The sequence below is a fragment of the Halichoeres trimaculatus genome, unplaced genomic scaffold, assembly GCF_033239565.1.
Source record: "Halichoeres trimaculatus isolate MK-OKI-2021-1 unplaced genomic scaffold, fHalTri1.1 fHalTri1_scaffold_22, whole genome shotgun sequence".
NCBI classification, from domain to species: domain Eukaryota; kingdom Metazoa; phylum Chordata; class Actinopteri; order Labriformes; family Labridae; genus Halichoeres; species Halichoeres trimaculatus.
This window is the reverse complement of record NW_027437200.1, coordinates 17,399,346-17,419,369: the sequence shown is the minus strand read 5'-3', so window position 1 is coordinate 17,419,369 and position 20,024 is coordinate 17,399,346. Positions and strand designations below refer to the sequence as shown.

General features: G+C 38.4%; 1 protein-coding gene across 1 annotated transcript; it reads right to left on the bottom strand.

Moving 5' to 3' along the window:
• Positions 1–21: 21 nt before the first annotated feature.
• acadvl (acyl-CoA dehydrogenase very long chain) lies at positions 22–19,649 on the bottom strand. Its single transcript, XM_074662234.1, has 21 exons — positions 19,518–19,649; positions 19,201–19,287; positions 19,026–19,095; positions 14,998–15,069; positions 14,751–14,823; positions 14,598–14,662; positions 14,364–14,498; positions 14,114–14,258; positions 11,946–12,075; positions 11,702–11,827; positions 11,413–11,611; positions 9,225–9,329; positions 8,881–8,967; positions 8,503–8,565; positions 5,786–5,887; positions 5,301–5,398; positions 3,166–3,238; positions 2,961–3,033; positions 2,807–2,879; positions 2,538–2,613; positions 22–1,137 (listed from the first exon to the last, which is right to left on the bottom strand). The coding sequence occupies exons 2-21, from the start codon at positions 19,272–19,274 to the stop codon at positions 1,000–1,002; spliced, it is 1,977 nt and encodes a 658-aa protein (XP_074518335.1). The 5' UTR covers positions 19,275–19,287; positions 19,518–19,649; the 3' UTR covers positions 22–999.
• Between the last annotated feature and the right edge of the window lie 375 nt (positions 19,650–20,024).

Sequence of the window (20,024 nt, the reverse complement as noted above, 5' to 3'; positions counted from 1 at the left end):
AAACAAGTAAAAAATGTGGACTTTAAAAAGTGGAGACTGACAAAAAACAAAAAATAAATCATGTGGATATGAATTAGAAAGCCAAAATGGAGAGACAGCTGCTGAATCTTTAGCGTTCAAACAACAGAGGCTTCAACAGCAGCGTTTAACATCATTCAAATCAAAGTGAAGGGAAAAATGTGTAGAGCATATTTCAGTTTAATAAATGGTTTGACACACTCAGATGAAACTGATCTGTTATTTTACAAGATATCATTTCTCCAAAGTACCTGGTTGACTTTCTACCAGTTTGAGTAATGAAGCCTTCCACCTTTAGCGGAGACACTTGTTGGCTCAAACATTTCTTTGTGTGAAAAACGTTCAAAGCTCACAGGAAGTTCAAACAGCATCTGTGGACCGGTTTGTAAGGCAAAGAGGCTTAAATGTTTCTGTGATGAGCACCGAGTGAGCTTATTGAACATGCAGAAAGGCGTTAGAGAACAAAAACAGCACACAGCTATATACATCTGATCTTCACCACGTAGAAATTACATGAGATACTCCTGTTATTTAAAATACTACGTTAAATCATTTATTAGTCTACAGCTTCTTCTGTAAACTGGCCTCCCTTATAAAGTTGCATTGATGATGTTTTATCAAAAAAACTGCTCTCACTTGATCATTCAACAGATTCGCTACAGTCACAAGAAAAAGAATTTAAATCTTCAGATATCTGACATTCAGTCATCAGCTGTTTTACATGCAGGAATAAATGATCCATCAAAAGACGCTATGCCTTACTTTAAACCATTAAAGTTGCTTTCTGTTTTTTAAATTGTAGCGAGATTATGTTGGCAAAAATAAATAATGACAGAAGAAACAGACTGAATACAATCGAAGTAACTCAGCTACGTCATGAAGCACTGACGGTGGGAAAATGTCTTTGCCTGTGAGAGATCCCGAAGAAAAGGGGGTGAAGAGATAAACCAAACAGACGTGAAGAGAAGGAGTGCTCTGTGATTAGAAACCCAGAGGGTGAGGTGCCACCACGCCACCGTTCTTTACCACAGCTGTGGAGATGGCCCGCAGGTTCTTGAAGAGCTCCTTGGACTCGTTGGAGCGCAGAGCCTTCATGTCCCGCATGATCCTGTCGTGAGCCTGAAGAGCGAACAGAGCAGTGAAGTCAGGTTCAGCTGTAAAGTTTTAATCTTCTATGTTAGCCTGAGATTCATTAGATAATTAACCTAAGAGTTATGTTAGAGTTATACTCTTTCATGCTAAACCTTGTTGAGATTAACCCTCTGTCTGTATCACTGCAAAGAAAATTTGCGGCTAGCTTGGCTAAACATCAAGACTAATCAATTAGTGCTAAGCAAAGTGAAAAAAAGATGCTAAATCAAGGTAGCTGCTTGTTAATTTAACTTATCATTAAGACTAATGTATCCTCAACAAGCTAATTTGGCTACAAGCTAACTTGGTTATATAATCTATGCTAAGCAAAGCTAGCCAGTTTAGCTATCATAAAGCTAATTTCTCTATTTAGGGCTAAATTGTCATCTAACTAATTGCGTTTCATATAATGTAAATTTCAGAGTACACCTCAAGAGCTATGCTAATATAAGTTAGCTACTTCCTTATTTAGACAAGCACAAAGATTTATCTATGCAAGGTTTGCTACACCACCCTATTATGGAAACTAGCAAACCTATGCTAACCTAAGCTAATAAACCCTTAATACAGTAACCTTTCAATGCTGAGCTAAATTTCCTGTTAGCTAACTTAGCATCGCAAAAACATAGTTGGGTAGTGGAGTAAAAACTATTTTTTTGCTAAGATAGCTGCTTTCTTGAAAAGCTACATAACTATTTAACATATGCTAATATGAGTTCCCTACCTGATTATTGCAAGGTACAGCTTGCTGCTTGCTAAGTAACCTTATCACAGAAATTAGTTTACCTATGTGAAGCTATATCAAGCTAACTAATTAATAAATAATTGTGGATGCAAGAGTTGCTAATTTATCTCTGCTAAGTTGAATTGAGCATACTAATTTAGCCATGTATTTATATTTCTGCAACTTCGCTCACTCAGATTAACTGTGCTAAACTTTGGTAGCCACTATCTAACTTACCTTTGTGTTAATTCTTAAATTTAGTAAGCAACCCTGTTAACTAATTAGCATGATGTATTACCTTCATTTGATTAAAGCTAAGCTAGATGATGAAAATATTCTCGATAGGGTAATTAATCAAAAATGAGCTAAGTAAGCAAGCTAACTAAATATAGAACAGAAATGAAGGGATCTATTTTTTTCTGATTGAATTACCTATGCTAGGTTAGCCGTATGCTAACCAAACTGTCAGGATATATGAATTAATATTAATAATGTTCAGGGTATACGCTTTGTGATTTTGTGCTCTTTGTGCAACTTTGTGATCGTTTCAGACCAGCTATTCCCCCTTGATCAGAGGATTCTTTGAATATTTTGAAACATTGTTTGATAAAATGTTAAAACTTGTCGTTCTGCTCATTTTCTCTGGCTTCAACAGACTTCTTACCTCCACACACCAGGTCTCACACAGCACCTTCTCGTGCAGAGCTGAGGGAGAGTCCTGACTCAGAGCACGTGAAGCTCTGCAGAGAGGGGGGAGAAGACAGGGGAGTGTCACGTTTTGGCGAGCAGGAGGACACACGTAGATATATTTGAGTAAGAAAGTGAAACAGGAACGCAGAGAGACATAAGGTCCTGGCTGTGGTTTGAAAAAACATAAACGTGACAGGGATGGAGCCTGAAAACATTTACTCTCCTGTATGAGTGTCTGCGTACCTGGACAGGACGACAATCATGCCGTAGAGGTCGATGGCGCTGTCTGCAACTCTCTTCAGGACAAACTGTTGATCTACAACAGGAAATGGATTGTTGAGTCAGTTTGACGTGTCCTCAAACGTGTCAAATCAAATCATGTCTGTCACACACTCACCAATGATTTTCTTGCCGTGTTTGATCAGCAGATCCTCAACGACTCCTCCGAACTGCTCGATAGCTTTTGTGGTCTGGAAACAAAAGACACCAGTTTGTAGTAAAACATAAACACACACACACACACACACACACACACACACACACACACACACACACACACACACGTACACATCACAGGAACACATTAAAGAAGTATGACTGACCAGCTCCCCGCTGTGTGCCAGCTCAGGATGTACAGTGCCCTGCAGTGTGAGTCCGGTGCCCAGACCTGCCTTCCTACAGACACAAAGAGAACAACAGGTGTTACATTACAAAACCAGAGGAGCCTCAACCTAGCTATCAACTGAAGCAGTTAATAAATAAACAAGTTATTTTAAAGAGGGGGTATTCTTCTTTATCATATTTAGAACAAGGATATGGAGTAACAATACTGGATGTTCAGACTTAACATATGCAGATTTTCAAACTGCTACATATTTAGATGTTGCATAAATTCCTGAATCTGGTCTGTTCTAAAAAATCACAAGATTTCTTGCTGAAACAATGATGTTGTTGCATAATGATCTCCCGACAATTTTATGATATGTTGGAGGATGTGTCTCAAACACCAAGGTCTACCTAAAGCTCTGCTCCTGACAGGCCTCCAGGAGGCTGTCCAATCAGAATAAAGGGGGTTTGTGGAGAGTGGACACAATAGACAGTAGCTAAAACAAGGTGTTTCAGACAGAGGCTAAAATAATTTTAGGAAAAAACAGTAACATTTTAAGCTGTTAATCATATAAAAACAAATATGGGTCTCCAGAAGGACAAAATAAAGCCTTTGATTAAAGCACAATACCCTCTCTTTAAAGAAGTGTGTTTTAAAAGAACGACCAACATTCTTTAAATTTGTTTTGTAGCAAAGTGAATTTCGTTTGAGGGTTTCTACAGGATAACAATTCAGAGCAAGAAACTTAAAATCCCAGAAAAGGGATGAAGACACTTAAAAATGATTTTTTTTGTATATATACATATATATATATATATATATATATATATATATATATATATATATATATATATATATATATATATATATATATTTATATATATTACTCGACCTTTAAATGGTAAAATTCTTTCTTGAATACATAAACACAGAGATTTTAGGAGGGAGATGTGTGTATTGGGGATGGAAGAAGTTGCTCTTTTTGTTGGTTATGAAAAGACTTTTGTGTTGAACAATATGGCAGCACAATTTTAATGTTTCAACAACTTGATATTGCAAAGTCATTTAAAATAGGGATGCACCGATATGAAAATTATGGCTGATAACCAATATTTACCAATATCAATATTAGTAAAAAACAAAACAAAACATTAAAAAATCTGAGATTATGTGTCATAGGTAGTTCAGAGAGAAAGAGCGGTGTGATCGTGAAAGAGACCACCATGGAGAGGGTCAAAGGATGAAGCGCCTGAGATGAACGTGACCAAAAAAAGTATGCTTTGTCTGTTTTTTTGGATTAAAAACAGGAAGAGAGACATGAAAAAAGAGAGTCCACTCTTCTTAGGTAGTTTTGGTGTTTACAGAGTCATAGAAAACAACATTATTTGGGTCTTGAAAGATCGTTCAAGATGCTCTGAAAAAGCCTGCTGCTAATGGGCAAATATCTGACCACTTTACACATCCGCTGATACCGATATTGATACGGATAGATCATGGATCTGTAATTTAAAAACATGCTTTTTTGTTCTTGAAAATAATTTTGTTCTTTAAATTAATCTTGAAAAAGTAGTGTTTGGTTTATGATCTAGATCATCTTTGTTTGGGCCAAAATGGAGCTTTAATTTTGGACAAACGTTTTCCAGTATGAAAGCTTTAACAAGTATTTGTAGCAGGAGGAAAAGAGTATCTTTAAAAGAGATCATTCCAGAGGATTAAGTTCAAAAATTCAAATCACAATCAAGTGAAACCTTTTTGTTTCAGGTTAAAGAGATGAAAAGTTCAGTGACAAGCTGTAAACAAGCGACAGATGGAGGGAAAGAAAGGAAACTGCTGTTTAACGGCTGGGTTGCATAAAACAGATTTTTTCTTTTTTAATTTTTTAGAGCTCTTTTATAGGACAGCAGTTAAACCAAATTCTAAAACTTCAATCGTTTGGAGACTGTTGCATGAAATCATGAAAAACTGAACTGACACTGAAGTCAGACGATGTAACGTCTGTTGTGTGCTTCAAGGGAATTCCCCGTCTCCCACCAGCTCGTTTACAAAACATCCTGTCCTCAAGATGGGACCAGACAGAAGAAGGTAAAGGTGACTTTGTGTGTGTGTATGTGTGTGCGTGTGTGCGTTAACCTCTTGGCTCTCTTGGTGATTTCTCCTGCGAGCATCCCAGCGTTGCCGATGGGATTCTTCAGAGCTTTCTGCAGGCTCTTCAGCTGGACGCCTGCGCTCTGCAGAAGAGAAAACACAATTCATCAGCTTCACACCTGCTGAATAAAACATTTTTATTTCAGCATCATTAATAGTAGATAAATAAGTCAGCTGACAAAATAGTTGCTAGTTACAGCCCTAGTTGACTTGTAATTTTGTAAACTGCTCCTTATCAAAGCAAATCTGAGCTCTGACAAAAACTGGTAATCAAGATTCAACTTCTTTTTATTTATAATCATGGGGCTGTGGTTTTATTTTTAACTGTTGCAGCATCTTGAAAAAGCTTAGAGGAAGTACAGCGGGGAGTTTCAGACAAGAAGCAGAAGCAACTTCCTCTCTGTAGAGCGTCTGAACATTTTGACTGAGATAAAAAGAGAGGAAGGAGGAAAGAAGTGAAGAAGTTTTACCTGGAAGCCATTAAGGGCCACAAAGAGCCTCAGGATGTCGTTGGTGCCCTCGAAGATACGGAAGATTCTCAGGTCTCTCATCACTCGCTCCACTCCGGCATCCTGTGATCACAGAAACAGAAACATGACTTTTAATGGATGATTTTTCGAAAGTGAAAGAATTAAATCTACCAGTTGCTTAAAAACATCACATTCAGCCTCTGCAGCCTCTCGGTTTCTAACCTTATTTTCCACACACTGATCTGAGTAGGTGGGGATATAACACCACACTGTGGTTCTCCACAGAGTCGTGTTTCGTTCCATGGCTGGGCAAAGTTTCCACAGCTCAGAGAAGCTGGCATCGCAGCACATTTGTTTTACAGGTAGCGTCTGGTTTATTTATTAAGAGTGGAGTGACATTGTTGTTTTCACCGCTCTACGTCGCCCACATTTCTTCAGCGGCCTATTCTAGTGACCTACTGTTCTTCTGCTACGTGGAAAGACAAAAACACAGAAACCACAAAGAGGTATCTGTGTCTCATGAGCACAAGAGACTCGATGCACTAACAGTGTCACTCCACACCACAATGAACAAGTGAATGTGATATTTCCGCGACACACGGGGGCCGCTTCAGCCGCAGGAACAGAACAAATGTTAATGTTGAAAAATAGCACAGCAGCAACATCACCAATTTTTCTCGCATCTTACGTGAAACTATATGAAATGAAACTATAACGTTGAGTTTGAGTCATGATGCAGAAAACAAACATCAGGACAATCAGTGCTAGTGAGGCTACATAGAGCTGGTTTAACAATCAACAACACCAGGAACTACGAGAATCAAACATGTAAACAACAAACACCTTAAGCACACTGTCATACATAAAACACAGATTCTCTGACTTTAAGTTACTTCTGTTTCATTAAATGTAAACATTAAATTGCAAAGTTGATTCTTACTAAAATTTTCACTTTGTTTAAACTTAAAAAAGCAACGAAAAGTTCTACTATTGGTCCCAGTTCTTAAATCTGCCAATGTTCAGTTGAAGCTAATTGCGTGAAGAACCATCCAGTAACGCCCCAATATTTAATAATGTAATAAATTTTCACTTTATTATATAGTAACACCGCATTTCGTAATAATCTTCAGCATTTTGTAATAAAATTCTCAAACGCAATATGTAATAAGTTCTTACTCATATCATGCAGGAACTTGCGTTTTGTAATAAGTGATGTACTATGTAGGAACGTATAACATAGTGCGGCAACGTTTATGACACATTGAATTTTTTTGTTTTAAGCTGTGCAAAGTTAGACCCAGGAACTTTTTTGATCATCTGGGAACCAGTTGAAATTTTGCCGAAAAAATTGGCTCAAAAGATTTAAGTGATGACAGATCAAAAGGAGGGACATCATTAGATGAGAAAGGAAAAAGTTTCCCATTAACATTTTGACTCTGGGTTAAAATTAACACAAGTTCCTGAAATAGTTCCTGGGTTTTTGTAAAGGTTTGGATTTTCACTCCTCATATAGTCCTGTAATTGAAAAATTTGTTTTATGCTTTAAATAAGTCTTCATAATTTGTGGCATTATGTTGATAATTTGAGAACCAGTTAAGATATTTTGAAAGTTCCTGTATGAGCAAAGGAAACATTAAGACTTTGCTCAACAGGTCCTGGTTTATGTAAAAGATCTCTGGTAGGAATTAAAGTTGCCACAGAACAAGTTGAGGGATGTCAATGTTTAAAAAAAAGAAAAAGTTAAAAAAGAAAAAAATCAAATCTTTGTGTTTTTTTCTGAAACTATTTTCTCAATTTCATGGAAAAGTTCCTGGGCTCCAGAAAAAGTTTCTGCAGCCAAAAATCCAGGCTGGTCGTACCAAGAAGGAAGCAAGTGTTAACTGTTTTGTGTCCGGCCCTTTTTTCTGAAAAGTGCACCCCATGTTCCTGAGTTCCAAAAAAGTTCCTGGGTTCCAGAAACGGGAACAAGTCTCTGCAGTGTTAGCATTCACTTTACCATTAAAAAGCCACAAAAAAGGGGTGAATTCTAATCTAAAATACTATTTTTTCTTTGACCTCTTGTGTTTTCCATTTAAAATAATGTGAGCTTAAATTTTATAACTTGGGTTTCCAGGCAGGGAAATTAAAAAGATGTTACGCACGTAAAATTACAACAGTGGATTAAACAAATCTTAAACTTATGGAGTCCATGTTTACTGGTTTGAGAAAAAAAGAAAAGAGAAAAAATTATAAACAATTTCCAGTTTCTGCAGCAAAAGCAAGTTCCAGGAACTTTTAAAACTTTCTGTTGTTGTCAAAAACAAAGAATATGAATTTTCTACAACAGTTTCTAAGTTGGGTGAAAAGTTCCTGGAATGTATCTGGAGTATCATTGTTTGTGAAAGGAGAGCATATCATTTAGTCTTGTTGTCTTATAAGCTATAGTTCCTGGGTTCTTGAAAAGGTTCCTGCTCCAAAAACAAAGGCTATGTCTGGGAACAGGGAGTATTGGGGCAACAGTTATGTATCTTTCAGACGAAATTCATCTCCAGTTCCTTAAAAGTTCCTTAAAGTTCCTGGGCTCCAGAACAAGGAGTCACTTTTTTTGCAGTGTTAAAATACAATTTTCCTTTAGTGGGTTTTTTTAGGAAACAAGATACAAAATATATTTGTAGCAGGGTATGGAAGACTTTGGTTAAAATTCAGAATCCATTTGTCTTGTGCAGTGTTAAACTCACCTTCATGAAACCCATACCGCCCATGACCTGAATACACTCATCGGTTACTGACCAAGCTGCTTCCTGTCATAGTTAGAAACAAAAAAAAGAAAACAGAAGAGAACATATAAAAGTTAGGTTAGTTATTTTCCATCCAGAATAGAAACTTTTGAAGAGATGATAGAAAAACAAGCTTCAGGATGTCTACTTCCTTGATTCTCAACATCAAGGATTCAGTGTTTCAGATCCAGGAAATATTATGAAATAAGTGCTGAGTTTCCTTGAACACTTAAATCTGTAATTAGCCAGTTATTAATTATCAATTATCTTTATTATTATCAAAAAAGGAGTTTATGAGAGGAAAATGTATGAATACTTTAAAGTCATCTGAGTTCTTACAGAGGCAAAGATCTTGCTGATGGCGGCCTCGATTTGAAACTCAGTTGCTCCACTGTCCATGTTGGCGCTGATCATGTAAGCCATCGACTGCGAAAGGAAAGAGGAAGTGAAGTCAGCAGATTTTCAGATGCTTTGTTCAGTGCTGCGGAAACTGTTGTAACCGATAGGCAGTGATAAAGCAGGAAATACACACACATCTCTGATCAGGCCAATGCAACACGTTTAGGTTGCACAAATTCTTCTGCTGGTGATACAGGAACTAACACCTGTCTGTGTTTGCTAAACTCTTCATTCATCACAATCAGTTTTTCACGTGATTCAACCAGCTGGTTAAACTGTCTGACCTCAGTCACATACTGCAGCACTATCATGCGAGCGATCTTCTCCTGGATCGCTCCGTAGTTGTGGATCTTGTCTCCAAACTGGGTTCTGTTCACCGCGTGATCCACCTGGTAAAAGAAGAAGAAAAATGGCCGTCACTCTATCGCACAGTTTCAGGCAGCAGCATGATAAGAGGAAACTTCCTCAAACTATAACAGGAACCAAACTCAAAGCCTTCTTTTTGTGTTCGAGCGTTTCTGTTTTTGTTGTTTGTTTTTGCAGAAGTTCTGCTGAGCTGTGGTGGGCACGGTGGTTGGAGCTCTGCATGTGTGACCACACGGCTCAGTGTCAAAGAAAAAGCCACAAGAACAGAAAACAGAAAACCAAAATTAAACTTAACACTGACTTAAAACCCCTCTCTTTTCCTACTAAGACTGCTGCTTTAAAACTTCTTTTCTGACCCCAGGAGGCCAAAAAAGAAGCATTTCTAAACTCACTCTAAAAGTTGTTGCAAACCTCAGGTTGGAAGTTTCAAGCTACGCAAAGTCAGACCCAGGAACTTTTTAGTTAATTTAGGTACAAGTTTGGATTTTTAGATTTCACAAATGGCTCCAGCTTTTGTTACAAGTTCCTGTAGTAAAAACCACTATTTGGTAAAGGAACTACCAAGACATCGCTCAAAGGTTCCTGAATTATACACACAAAAAAATCCCTGATATGAATTTGGTACATCGTGTAAAAAGAGGAGGGACTGTATTATGTGTTGAAACAAAAAGTTTCTAGAAACTGTTGAAAGAGAAAATCTAATTTTAGTTAAATATAAATTTAAGTTCCTGAAAAATTTACTTGGTTCCTGAAAAAGGACAACATCTCAGCAGCATAAACTTCTTCTTTTAAGTTTAATAGGCTGCAAAAAAAGGTTAAATTCTGGACTATATGTTTTTATGTTTTTTAAACAAAGTTCCCAGAGTGAAAACGCTTGTCTGATCCAGGAACTATTACAACTTTGGGAGATATAAAAAGTTCTTGGTATGAATCTAGATCACATAACAATAGGAGGGTGACAAGAAAGGTGTAGGAACTGTTTAAGGTTTATAATCAACATTTAATTTTCTGAAATAGTTCCTGCTGCACAGACAAATGCTGTTCTATATCAAAAAAGAGGTACGCATTTAGGCTTAGGAACTTTTGTGTCAACTGTTTTCATGCAGAGTTTTCAGGACGAAATTTAAGTTCTGTTTTTGTGCTTCTTAAAAGTTCCTGGGCTTCAAATAAAGAGAAAATTTAAAGTAAAATTTAGAGTAAAAACATTAAGGATGGGTACCTTCCACATTTGTACGATACGGTACCGATTCCCGGTACCTTGAAATCGATATTAGTACTCACCTGTACCAATTTCTGGTACTTTTGTGTGCGTATGTGGAAACAAAAATCAACTTGTTTAATATTAAAATGTAAATTCTTTTTAATTTACTATATTTGTTCTTCAATATTTAACCCTGTAATGCTGTGTTCATGTCCATCATGGAAAATCATCTACTCTTCCACTCCCTCACAGTCACAAGGATGCATTCAGGTACCTAAACATGGTACCTTTTGGTTTCACGTGAGTCGGTACTCAATACTTTCGACAGAATTCAGTCGGTACCTATAAAAGTACCTAACTCGGTACCCATCCCTGATAAACATCCATATTAGAATGTCATGAACCAAGTAGGAAATACTTGAGCGATGACTTCAACATTTCTGTAAACCTCATGAAGATTTTATGCTTTTTTTGGAAATGCAGGGTTTCTGCCACATGTTTAGACTTTGGAGCACTGCTACGCCCCCATGGTTTAAAAAAATCCTGCAGGAAACCCTGAAATGTGTTTAAAAGTTAACAAATTAATTAATATACAACATGTAGTACGCAGCAGTTTCAGCTGGCTTGTTTCTGAGACTACAAACTTTATATTGGATGGCAGTCATCATCGAGAACGAGCAGACACAACACGAGCAGTGCACGCTTCAATTTTTTGCACCTGCAACCTCAGCGGGAAATTGCATGACAGAAACGCGCCACAGTAACTGCAAGACGGGGAACTTCCCACACAAACCCACGCCCATGGAAACACACGGTAGAAAGTGAGGTGTGACACAGATATTACAAAACACAAAGAGCCTCGTGAAGCTCGTCTTCAGCTTTCACACCCCAGGTCATTCACTCACAGCTTTAGCGATGACGCCCTTCATGGTGCCGGAGAGAGCCGCCGCCATGCCGAAACGCCCATTGTTCAGGATGTTCATAGCCACTTTGAAACCTCCGCCCAGCTCGCCGAGAAGGCAGTCTGCTGGGATGCGGACATTGTCGAAGTACACCTCAGCTGTGTTTGACGCCTTGATGCCCATCTTCTTCTCTGGGGGCCCGCTAAGGTGAAGAGGAGCAGCGTTCAGGTGAAACACAGCAATAACAAAACAGTGATGAAGAGTTGTTAAAGCCCTGAAAAGTTGTGCTCACTGCGTCACTCCTCCAAACGCTCTTTCCACAATGAAGGCAGAGATCTTATCCTTCATCTCTCCAGTCTTTGGATCCTTCATGGGCGTCTTTGCAAATACTGTGAAGATTTCAGCAAGGCCTCCATTGCTGGAAGGAGAAAAAAGGAGCATCAGATTCTGAACAGACCTGCTCACAGAATAATTAAACAACAGCGCCCTCTTGTGGTGAAAGTAAAGACTTGGATTGGGGGATTTTGGATCCTGACCTGATCCAGATCTTGCTTCCATTGAGAGTGAAGAACTTTCCACAGGGGGACTGGACTGCTGTGGATCTGATGGAGGCAGCGTCTGAGCCGCTGGCCGGCTCCGTGAGACAGAAAGCGGCGATGGTCTCGCCTGCAGAAGACACAGTCAGGTCACAGAGCTTCAGAAATATCAAACAAAGATATTTTAAGTCAAGACTAAAACCAACAAAAAAGCCCTGATTTCAACCTGAGAAGCTTCAATTTATCCAACACGTGCGCCATGTAATCATTTCAGTACCAGGAAAATAATTTCTGCCATTCTCATGTCTGAATCAGGTAAAACAATTGTATATTCACACATTTTCAAATTCTTGGGATGAGCTGCATGTGTGAATGCAAACAGCTGACAAATTCACAGCTGAATTTCCCTGCCTTGTGAAATTCCCACAAAAACTGGAACTGGAATGTTGAAATGCCGAAACCTAACCCTAACCCTTTATGTCACTGAATATATTTGGTTCTATGGTGATAGTACACCTCCATTCATTTTAATGGGCCAAAAAAAAATGGAATGTATTGGGTATTTAAAAAATACAAGGGCTAGAAATGTGAAAAGTAAAGGCACACTTCTCCTCAACAGTTAAAAACTTGAATATAAAAATTGGTGAAAATTTGTAGCAGGAAAAGTGAGCACGGAAAGAAGAATAAGAATTCAAATTCTTATTCTTAGAAACACGATAATCAAGGGGGTCTAAACTAAGCTGAAGGTAAAGCCAAGATGCTAAAAATGGTCTTTTCAACTTGTTATACCAGAGTTAAGAAATGACCTCAAAGTCCTGAAGAAAGCTGATGAACACTGAACATTTAAGGACATCCTCAGGTCTCAGGATGCTGTATCAGTTATCAGGTAAACTTCTCTCATTTGTCAGACAAAGCGGCGTTATACCAGAAAACATCAGACCAAACAGCCTCAGGTGGTAAAACATGAAACTGTGTTTTATTTTGATGGTAGAGGAAGTGCAGATTGCATCGTCAATATTGCTTTGCGTTGGATACGAGTGTAATTTGTTGTTTTCCTTTTATTTTTTTGATATTAAGATATATCAGGGCATTGTTAGATTCAACCTCTTAAAACCCTGCTTTAGTGATACTCTTTCTTAACCTAGACAAGTTTAGTTAACTTTATTAGCTTCATATCACTGTGCAATTGTGTTTTGTTTGAGGAGTTTGGACACAGATTTTATGATTGACGAGCTAAGCTGTCAGTGCTGTATGAAGGATAAAAGAATCATGCATTAATACAGTGAACATCATGTGAAAAACAGTTATTTATGACGAGGGATGGGTACCTTTCACATTTGAAACGATACGGTACCGATTCCTGTTACCTGGCAATCAGTATCGGTACTCAACGGTACCAATTTTCGGTACTTTTGTGTGTTTATGTGGTAAAAAATATCAATTTCTTTAATAATAAAATGTAAAATTTTTTCAATGTAACATATTTATTCTTCAGTATATAACCTTCCAATGCTGTGTTCATGACCAGCATGGAAAATCTCTTACTCTTCCACTCCATCACACTCACAAGGATGCATTTAGGTACCTAGACATGGCACCTTTTGATTTTACCTGAATCGGTACCCGGTACTTTTGACAGAATTTGGTCGGTAACTATAAAAGTACCTTATTCGGTACCCATCCCTATTAACAACAAATGTAACTTTGTCGCGTTATTACCACCAACAGGCAACAGGAACTGAGTGTAACTGCATCTGTTAATTTAACTTTCACCCACCTGAGGCCGTTTTGCCTGATGGCTTTCATTATTTCATAATAATTTACTTTTATTACGAAACTGTTTCATCTGACGCTGTTTGCTTTGACAAGTGAAGCCGTTTAGTCTGACACCGTTTCATCTGAAGTTTTCCTGATATCTGATAACCGCATCCTGAGACCTGAGGATGTCCTTAAATTTATACTGTACTGATGGATGTTTCCTCGCGCTATCACTACATTTGACAGTCAATGACTCTCCTCTGGTGTTCCAGTTACATGCTTCTGAAATGAACCACACGTCACTTCTATCAGAGCAAAACCTGAATTGATGTTGGCTTTTTCAAGATGACTGTAAGATTTTTGTCTCATCATGATTTCGACTGAACTCTGCGCTGTAGTTCGCTTCATACCTGAGGCAAGTTTAGGCAGGTACTTCTCCCTCTGCGCCGCATTCCCAAAGAGCAGGATACCCTTGAAGCCGATGGACTGGTGGGCACCGAGGGTGATACCAACGCCCAGATCGTGACTTCCAACGATCTCGACGAGTCGGGCGTACTGAAACACGGGGAATTTATCACGTTAAATTCATCAAGGAGCGTTTTCGTCACTTTCTATAGGATGAGGAGAGGATAAAGGTGAATCTGATCAAGTTGATGGTACCTGTGTGTTTGTGAGGCCGAGGCCGCCCAGGTCGGCTGGCACCTGCAGCCCAAAGGCACCCATCTCCTTCAGCCCCTCCATGGTGTGATCCTCGACTTTCTCCAAAGCATCGTTCTTAGCGGGGTCGTTCACTTCCTGTACGCAGGAAGCACAAACACAACATGTACAGCGTTGTAACTATGGATACGGACAAACTTTCAAATGGACAATTTTAGCTTCATAGTTTAAAATTACCTCAAAAAACTTGTGGACAGGCTCCACCAGCTCTCGCAGAAACTGCTCCTGCTCCTCATTCAGGACTGGCACAAAAAGAGAGACGTGATCAGCTGTTTAAAAGTTCAACAGAGTTTTCATTCACAGACTTTTACAACACGTCATCTGACTTACCTGAGGGGTAAGGAAACACCTGGGCAGTCTGAATCTGGCCTTTGAAGATGTTGACAGCAAAAGATTTGGATTCCTGTGAGAGACAAAGTCAAACAGAGTCAGGCTTGAGCAAACAGCAGTATGCAGATGATCCCTGAGGTGTTTGTGCAAATCAACAGCTGACTAACTTTTAGCACCCCGCAGGTTTACTTCATCTGATCGGAAAGAGAGAAGTTACACAAAAATTACTGATAAAGTTATTACTTACGGTAGCAACAGTCTTCTTTTCCGCTTTGGTAGCAGCTTCGGCGCCGACTGCAGCGGGCTTCTCCAGCACAGCCTGAGGAGGAGATTAAAAACCACAGAGTAAGAGCAATCTGACACTCAGGGTTTCAACAACACAGACCGGAACATGTCAGATCAAAAAGTGTGGTAAAAAAAACACGTTCCGGAGGCAGAAATTTGTCCTGAGAAGATAAAATTAGCTATAATTTGAGCCCAGTGTTTGAAGCCAGAGTGTGAAAATGTTTGTGATTCCAGCGAGGGCACCGGCCTGGAAACACACACACCGTTTGATTCCATCTCCAAATAGGTGAAAGGTGCTGCCAGGCAGGTCAGCAGTGTCTGCTAGACTGACTTTTAGCCTAAATAAGCAGAAAATAATCCTTATCGGCAATCTGACTTGTTATATAACCTTAAAAAGACTAAATATTCCTTTTGAAGAGGGGGTATTGCATTTTTTTGGCTAATTTCTGCCTCTCTGGTACGTCTCCAGCAGCTTTACCTGATTGACAGCACAAATAAAATGCATTTTTCCCCACAATGGTGTTTTAGAAAAAGCCTCTTCCTTAAATGCTTCGCTGTAGCTGCTGTCTCTTTAATTCCCACTGCACAAACCCCCTTCCTTCTAATTGGTCAGTCTTCAGGAGGCTGGCCAAGGCAGAGCTATGAGCAATTTTGGCATTTGTGGCCCGCCCCTCCAGAGTGTCATGAACCAGTTAGGAGATCCGTATGTTGTGACCTCATCATTTTAGCAAGTCTCGGGAAATCTCGTGAAGACCCCCTGCTATATTTAGAACAGGATATTTTGCGCAGTTAACGGACAGACTCAAGAGTGATTCTATAATTAAGGGAACATTTCAGGTAAACAAAAAGTGAAAAAAAATGTGTGCTTTTTTGTTTCATTTTTTTTTATTGCAAATTATACACCTGGAATGTACTAAATTCATCAGTTGGCAAGCTTAAGCTGTAATGAATTCTTAAATATTTATGTAATAAAAAAATTGTGGAGCATAATTTTGTTAACTGTGTTATGGACAAAAGTTGTGACTATCAAAAAAAATCTATATAACACTGAATTTAGTGATTCAACATTTCTATGCAAGACTACACTCTCCAGAAATGTCACTTATCATTTTTATTACGGTTTAGATAAAATCTAAAAGAATTATGGCACAAAAATCACAGTAACATAGTAGACATTTTCTTATTTTTGTCCCTTGTGCTAACTGCAAACCTTGGACATGGCACCACCTGACCTCCATCACCTCATATTTCTGTGCATTTTTCTTCGTTTTTTTTTATAACACTTATAGTAAGAACACTAGAAAATGCTGGTCACACAGTTGATAAACTATTAAAGCGCCCCATGTACAGACAATCATTTTGATGAAATATTGATGAGGAGGAGTTAAAACATGCCACACTTTCTTCATGGTTCCCACCAAAAAAGATGTGACTTCAGTTGACTTAAGTCATGTGACTTTGGAGCAAACCATTACTGATTTATAGGCCTTTTTTCAATGGGTAACACGGTTGACACTGATTTCTCTGACACATAGAAAATGAATTATTTTATCCATATAACTTATCAAAAGAGTTTTTAAAACACTTTTGTCATATTTTAATGATCATTTTAAACAAATAATACTGAAAATAATATTCACAAACATGTATTCTAGTGATAATTTTGAAGAGCAAACTTGACATTTGAGAAATCGGACAGCACAACTGCAAAAAACTCATACATGATTTGCATTTTTAGCCAAATAAATGATGAAACCTGTTCACTTTCTGTATTAAATAAAAGTGAAATATCAGCCAAATGACCCATTGTAAAATTGATCCTTGCTTGAAATTAATATTTAGTAAAATTGAAAAGTATATCCCATGGACATGAAATGCACCCCTAATTATAGAATCACTCTTATGGATTTCTCACTATATCATAAGAAGAAGTTTGACATTTTGCACCCAGTTAGTCTAAACATCCAGCAGTCCTTTAAAACCCACCTTTACAATATGGTGAAGCATTATACCCCTTCTTAAACTGATTTACTCCTTGTTTTGTTTGATTACAACTGCTTCAGCAACTGTTTGAAGGACAGTTGTGGTGTGGGGTTGGGTGAGGTACTGATCAATAGTTGCTGCATTATCCACAGAGGATGCTGGTCCAGGATACCTGAGATCACAGCTGTGTTGTGTGTAAGCAAAGCAGAGGGACAGAAGGAGCAAAAGGAGAGAGGGAGAAGCCATTGAGCATTAAAAACTAATACATCATTGTGTTTTCCTGTTGAGTTTAGTAATGCTAGCTTGGGCCTTGGTTAATATTTGTTCAACAGTTCAGTTATTTATTGTCCGTTCTTAATAAATGTCATGGCTGAGTTTTTTATGGCGCGTCGATGAACATCAGCCCACAGGCCACATCAAGCCCATCACAGAATCTGACTTATCTTATCCCCAAAAAATTACTAAAAAACATCCTAAAGAGGGGAAAATAACTGTTACATTACTTTTTGAATCACATGAAACAACCGCTCTCTGAATAGATCAAAAACAACAGACTCGTTGCACATGAAGATGCACTTGTTGTCCTCTCTTTATCAGCTGTGGCTTGCGGGGGAGTATAGAGATGGCAAATTAGAAATGTAACACGTACTGCTCAGTATATGACTCATTGAAACTTTGTGTTATGGTGACACCTCAGATTATTTTCTTTAGTGACAGAGACAGTTTGGTTTATGATACCAGTCCTTTCTTCATTAAAGCTTTTGTGTGTTAACTTTCTGCTTCAGGCACTTTGAGAGACATTTTAAAGCTTTAAACATATTCAGGAGGCCTTTCCTCTGCTAGTGTTTTCCACAACCTATGACACTAAATTTGACGATGATGGACAGCTTGACAGACTCAAAAATATGAAACCTAAAATACTGCAGTCACCATCTGGTGGCTAGCTGTAGCACAGGTAATTTAGAATGAGAATTAGGGTACCAATTAGGAAACATTATCAATTTTCTTTAGTTCACAAGAGCATCTGGCCCTCACAGAGTCAAATGAAAAGATTTTTGTCTCTTGACCAAATGTTGTTGATGACTTGTCCTCACCTCAAGCTAAGAAATCAGGAAAGTTACACGTCCCTCGAACAAATATTAATTTAGGGATGCAACAATTAAACTTTTTACGCCCCCATACCAATACTGATTCAGATACCAATATTAATATCACATGTTTATGAGACAGAGAGCATGTTATGGCAGCTCAAAAATAGAACAAAATATATATTTATAAACTGACAGAATTATTATTTTATGGCACTATAAATGTGTGATTAAAGCTCAAACACTCACAGGAGTTACACTTTAACTGTAAACTCTCAGCAGAGGATAAGTAAGGTATTAAACCTGTATTTTTTTTTTAAAGTTTCCGTCAGCGTTGTTGGAGGAACAAGTGTGACATACCTTTAAAAAGGAAAATTTTAAAAATGAATTGACATCAAATAGTTCCTCCACAAAGGTAGCTCTGCTCTGCTCTTCTTTCCAAAACCTTTCCTGACATCTGTTGAGGTCAACAGAGCATCTGCCATCGCCACTCAGTGAAGATTAAACAGGAATTTATGATTATAAGTTCCCAGAAAACTACTCCATACCACTGCAAATGTGGCTACACAAACAGAAAAAAGAGGCAGATTAAATGTAATAACCATGTATACACTACTGTATGCCCATCAGTAAGAGTAAACAACAGAGGTGCCCTCCTTTTTACTGCCTTTCCCAAACAACTGCAGTCACCCACTTTCATGGAGTCACCTTTATGACACCATGTGATCAGTGAACTTTCCCCCACTTCCACCGGGGGCTGTCAGTGTTATATCAGCGAGCCACTGAGCTAGGCCAAACAAGGACAACCAGCTTCCGCATTGATATCTTAAAACCAACAATAATGAAATATAACAATGACGAAAAGCTCTGTTAATCAGGGTGGCTGTTATTAAAAGTCATTGATGTCATGTAATGTTACCTCTGCAGCTTGGCTGGCGTAGAAACGAGCATGTTGTGCAGCAACAACAGCCCCTGCATGACGCTGGCCTCTATAAATATGACAAAATGAAAGTATTTCATTACTCTTCTTCATTTTAAACATTGTATTAATCTTTATTTTAAACAAACTACCACAAAACAATAACCCTACTTACCCAGACAGGACGGGAGGGATCCTGAGAATGGCGCCGCACAGCGCGGAGGACTGGCTGACTTTACGAAGCAGCATGATTTAATTTACTCTAAAAGAAGAAAATGTTCAATATTTACCTTCAGACCTTCGGGCGAATAATCAGACACTGACAGATACAGACGGGGAAGCTAACAGTAAATAGCCGCAGGGAGGCTAGCAGCTCGCGACGTCAAGACGTCTTGTTTGGTAACTTGGTCGGCTTTGATTCCTCGAAGAAAACAATATAATTAAGGTAACTCTGGAGCGAAAAAACTTAAAATATCAACATTTACAACCAACCTGGTCAAATTACGTTTGACACGTCTAGTAAGTCCGCGCTGTGTCCGGCTAGTCCGACTCTGAATGACCCACTGACTGTTGTCTAACCTGAATTTTTTCCTCTCCAGAACCCGGGTCGACGGAAGCAGACTGTCCCGCCGCGGTGGTTCATGGGAAATGCAGTTTTTTTCAATAAATGTGCGCCATAAACAGGATAAACGTTAAAAAGCTGCATATCAGAAAAAAAAAATCTGAAAAATGCAACAATGTAACAAAATTAAGGATAAATATTGGACCTAAGGATGTAGAGTAAGTATCAGTTATACATTTTTTATATGTTTTAATTGTTAACGTCAATCGTATGCCATTTTCCACATTTTATTGCATGACCGTTTTATACAGTCTATGGGCAAAACCAACAGATTACTGATCTAGTAGATTTTTTTTTGTTTTTGTAGTTCGTTTGGATATATTCTGATATCAGTTGTTTTACTTTTACATAGTATTGCATATTAAAACTTCTGTGAT

What these genes read in the sequence shown, in the direction of transcription:
- acadvl (XM_074662234.1), bottom strand. Translation starts at nt 19,274, where the DNA reads ATGCTGCTTCGTAAAGTCAGCCAGTCCTCCGCGCTGTGCGGCGCCATT. An exon ending in AGGGCGTCATCGCTAAAGCT is followed by an intron (nt 9,330 to 11,412) that starts GTGAGTGAATGA and finishes TTCTTTTACCAG; the next exon opens with GTGGATCACGCGGTGAACAG. An exon ending in TGGCACACAGCGGGGAGCTG is followed by an intron (nt 3,034 to 3,165) that starts GTCAGTCATACT and finishes TTTTGTTTCCAG; the next exon opens with ACCACAAAAGCTATCGAGCA.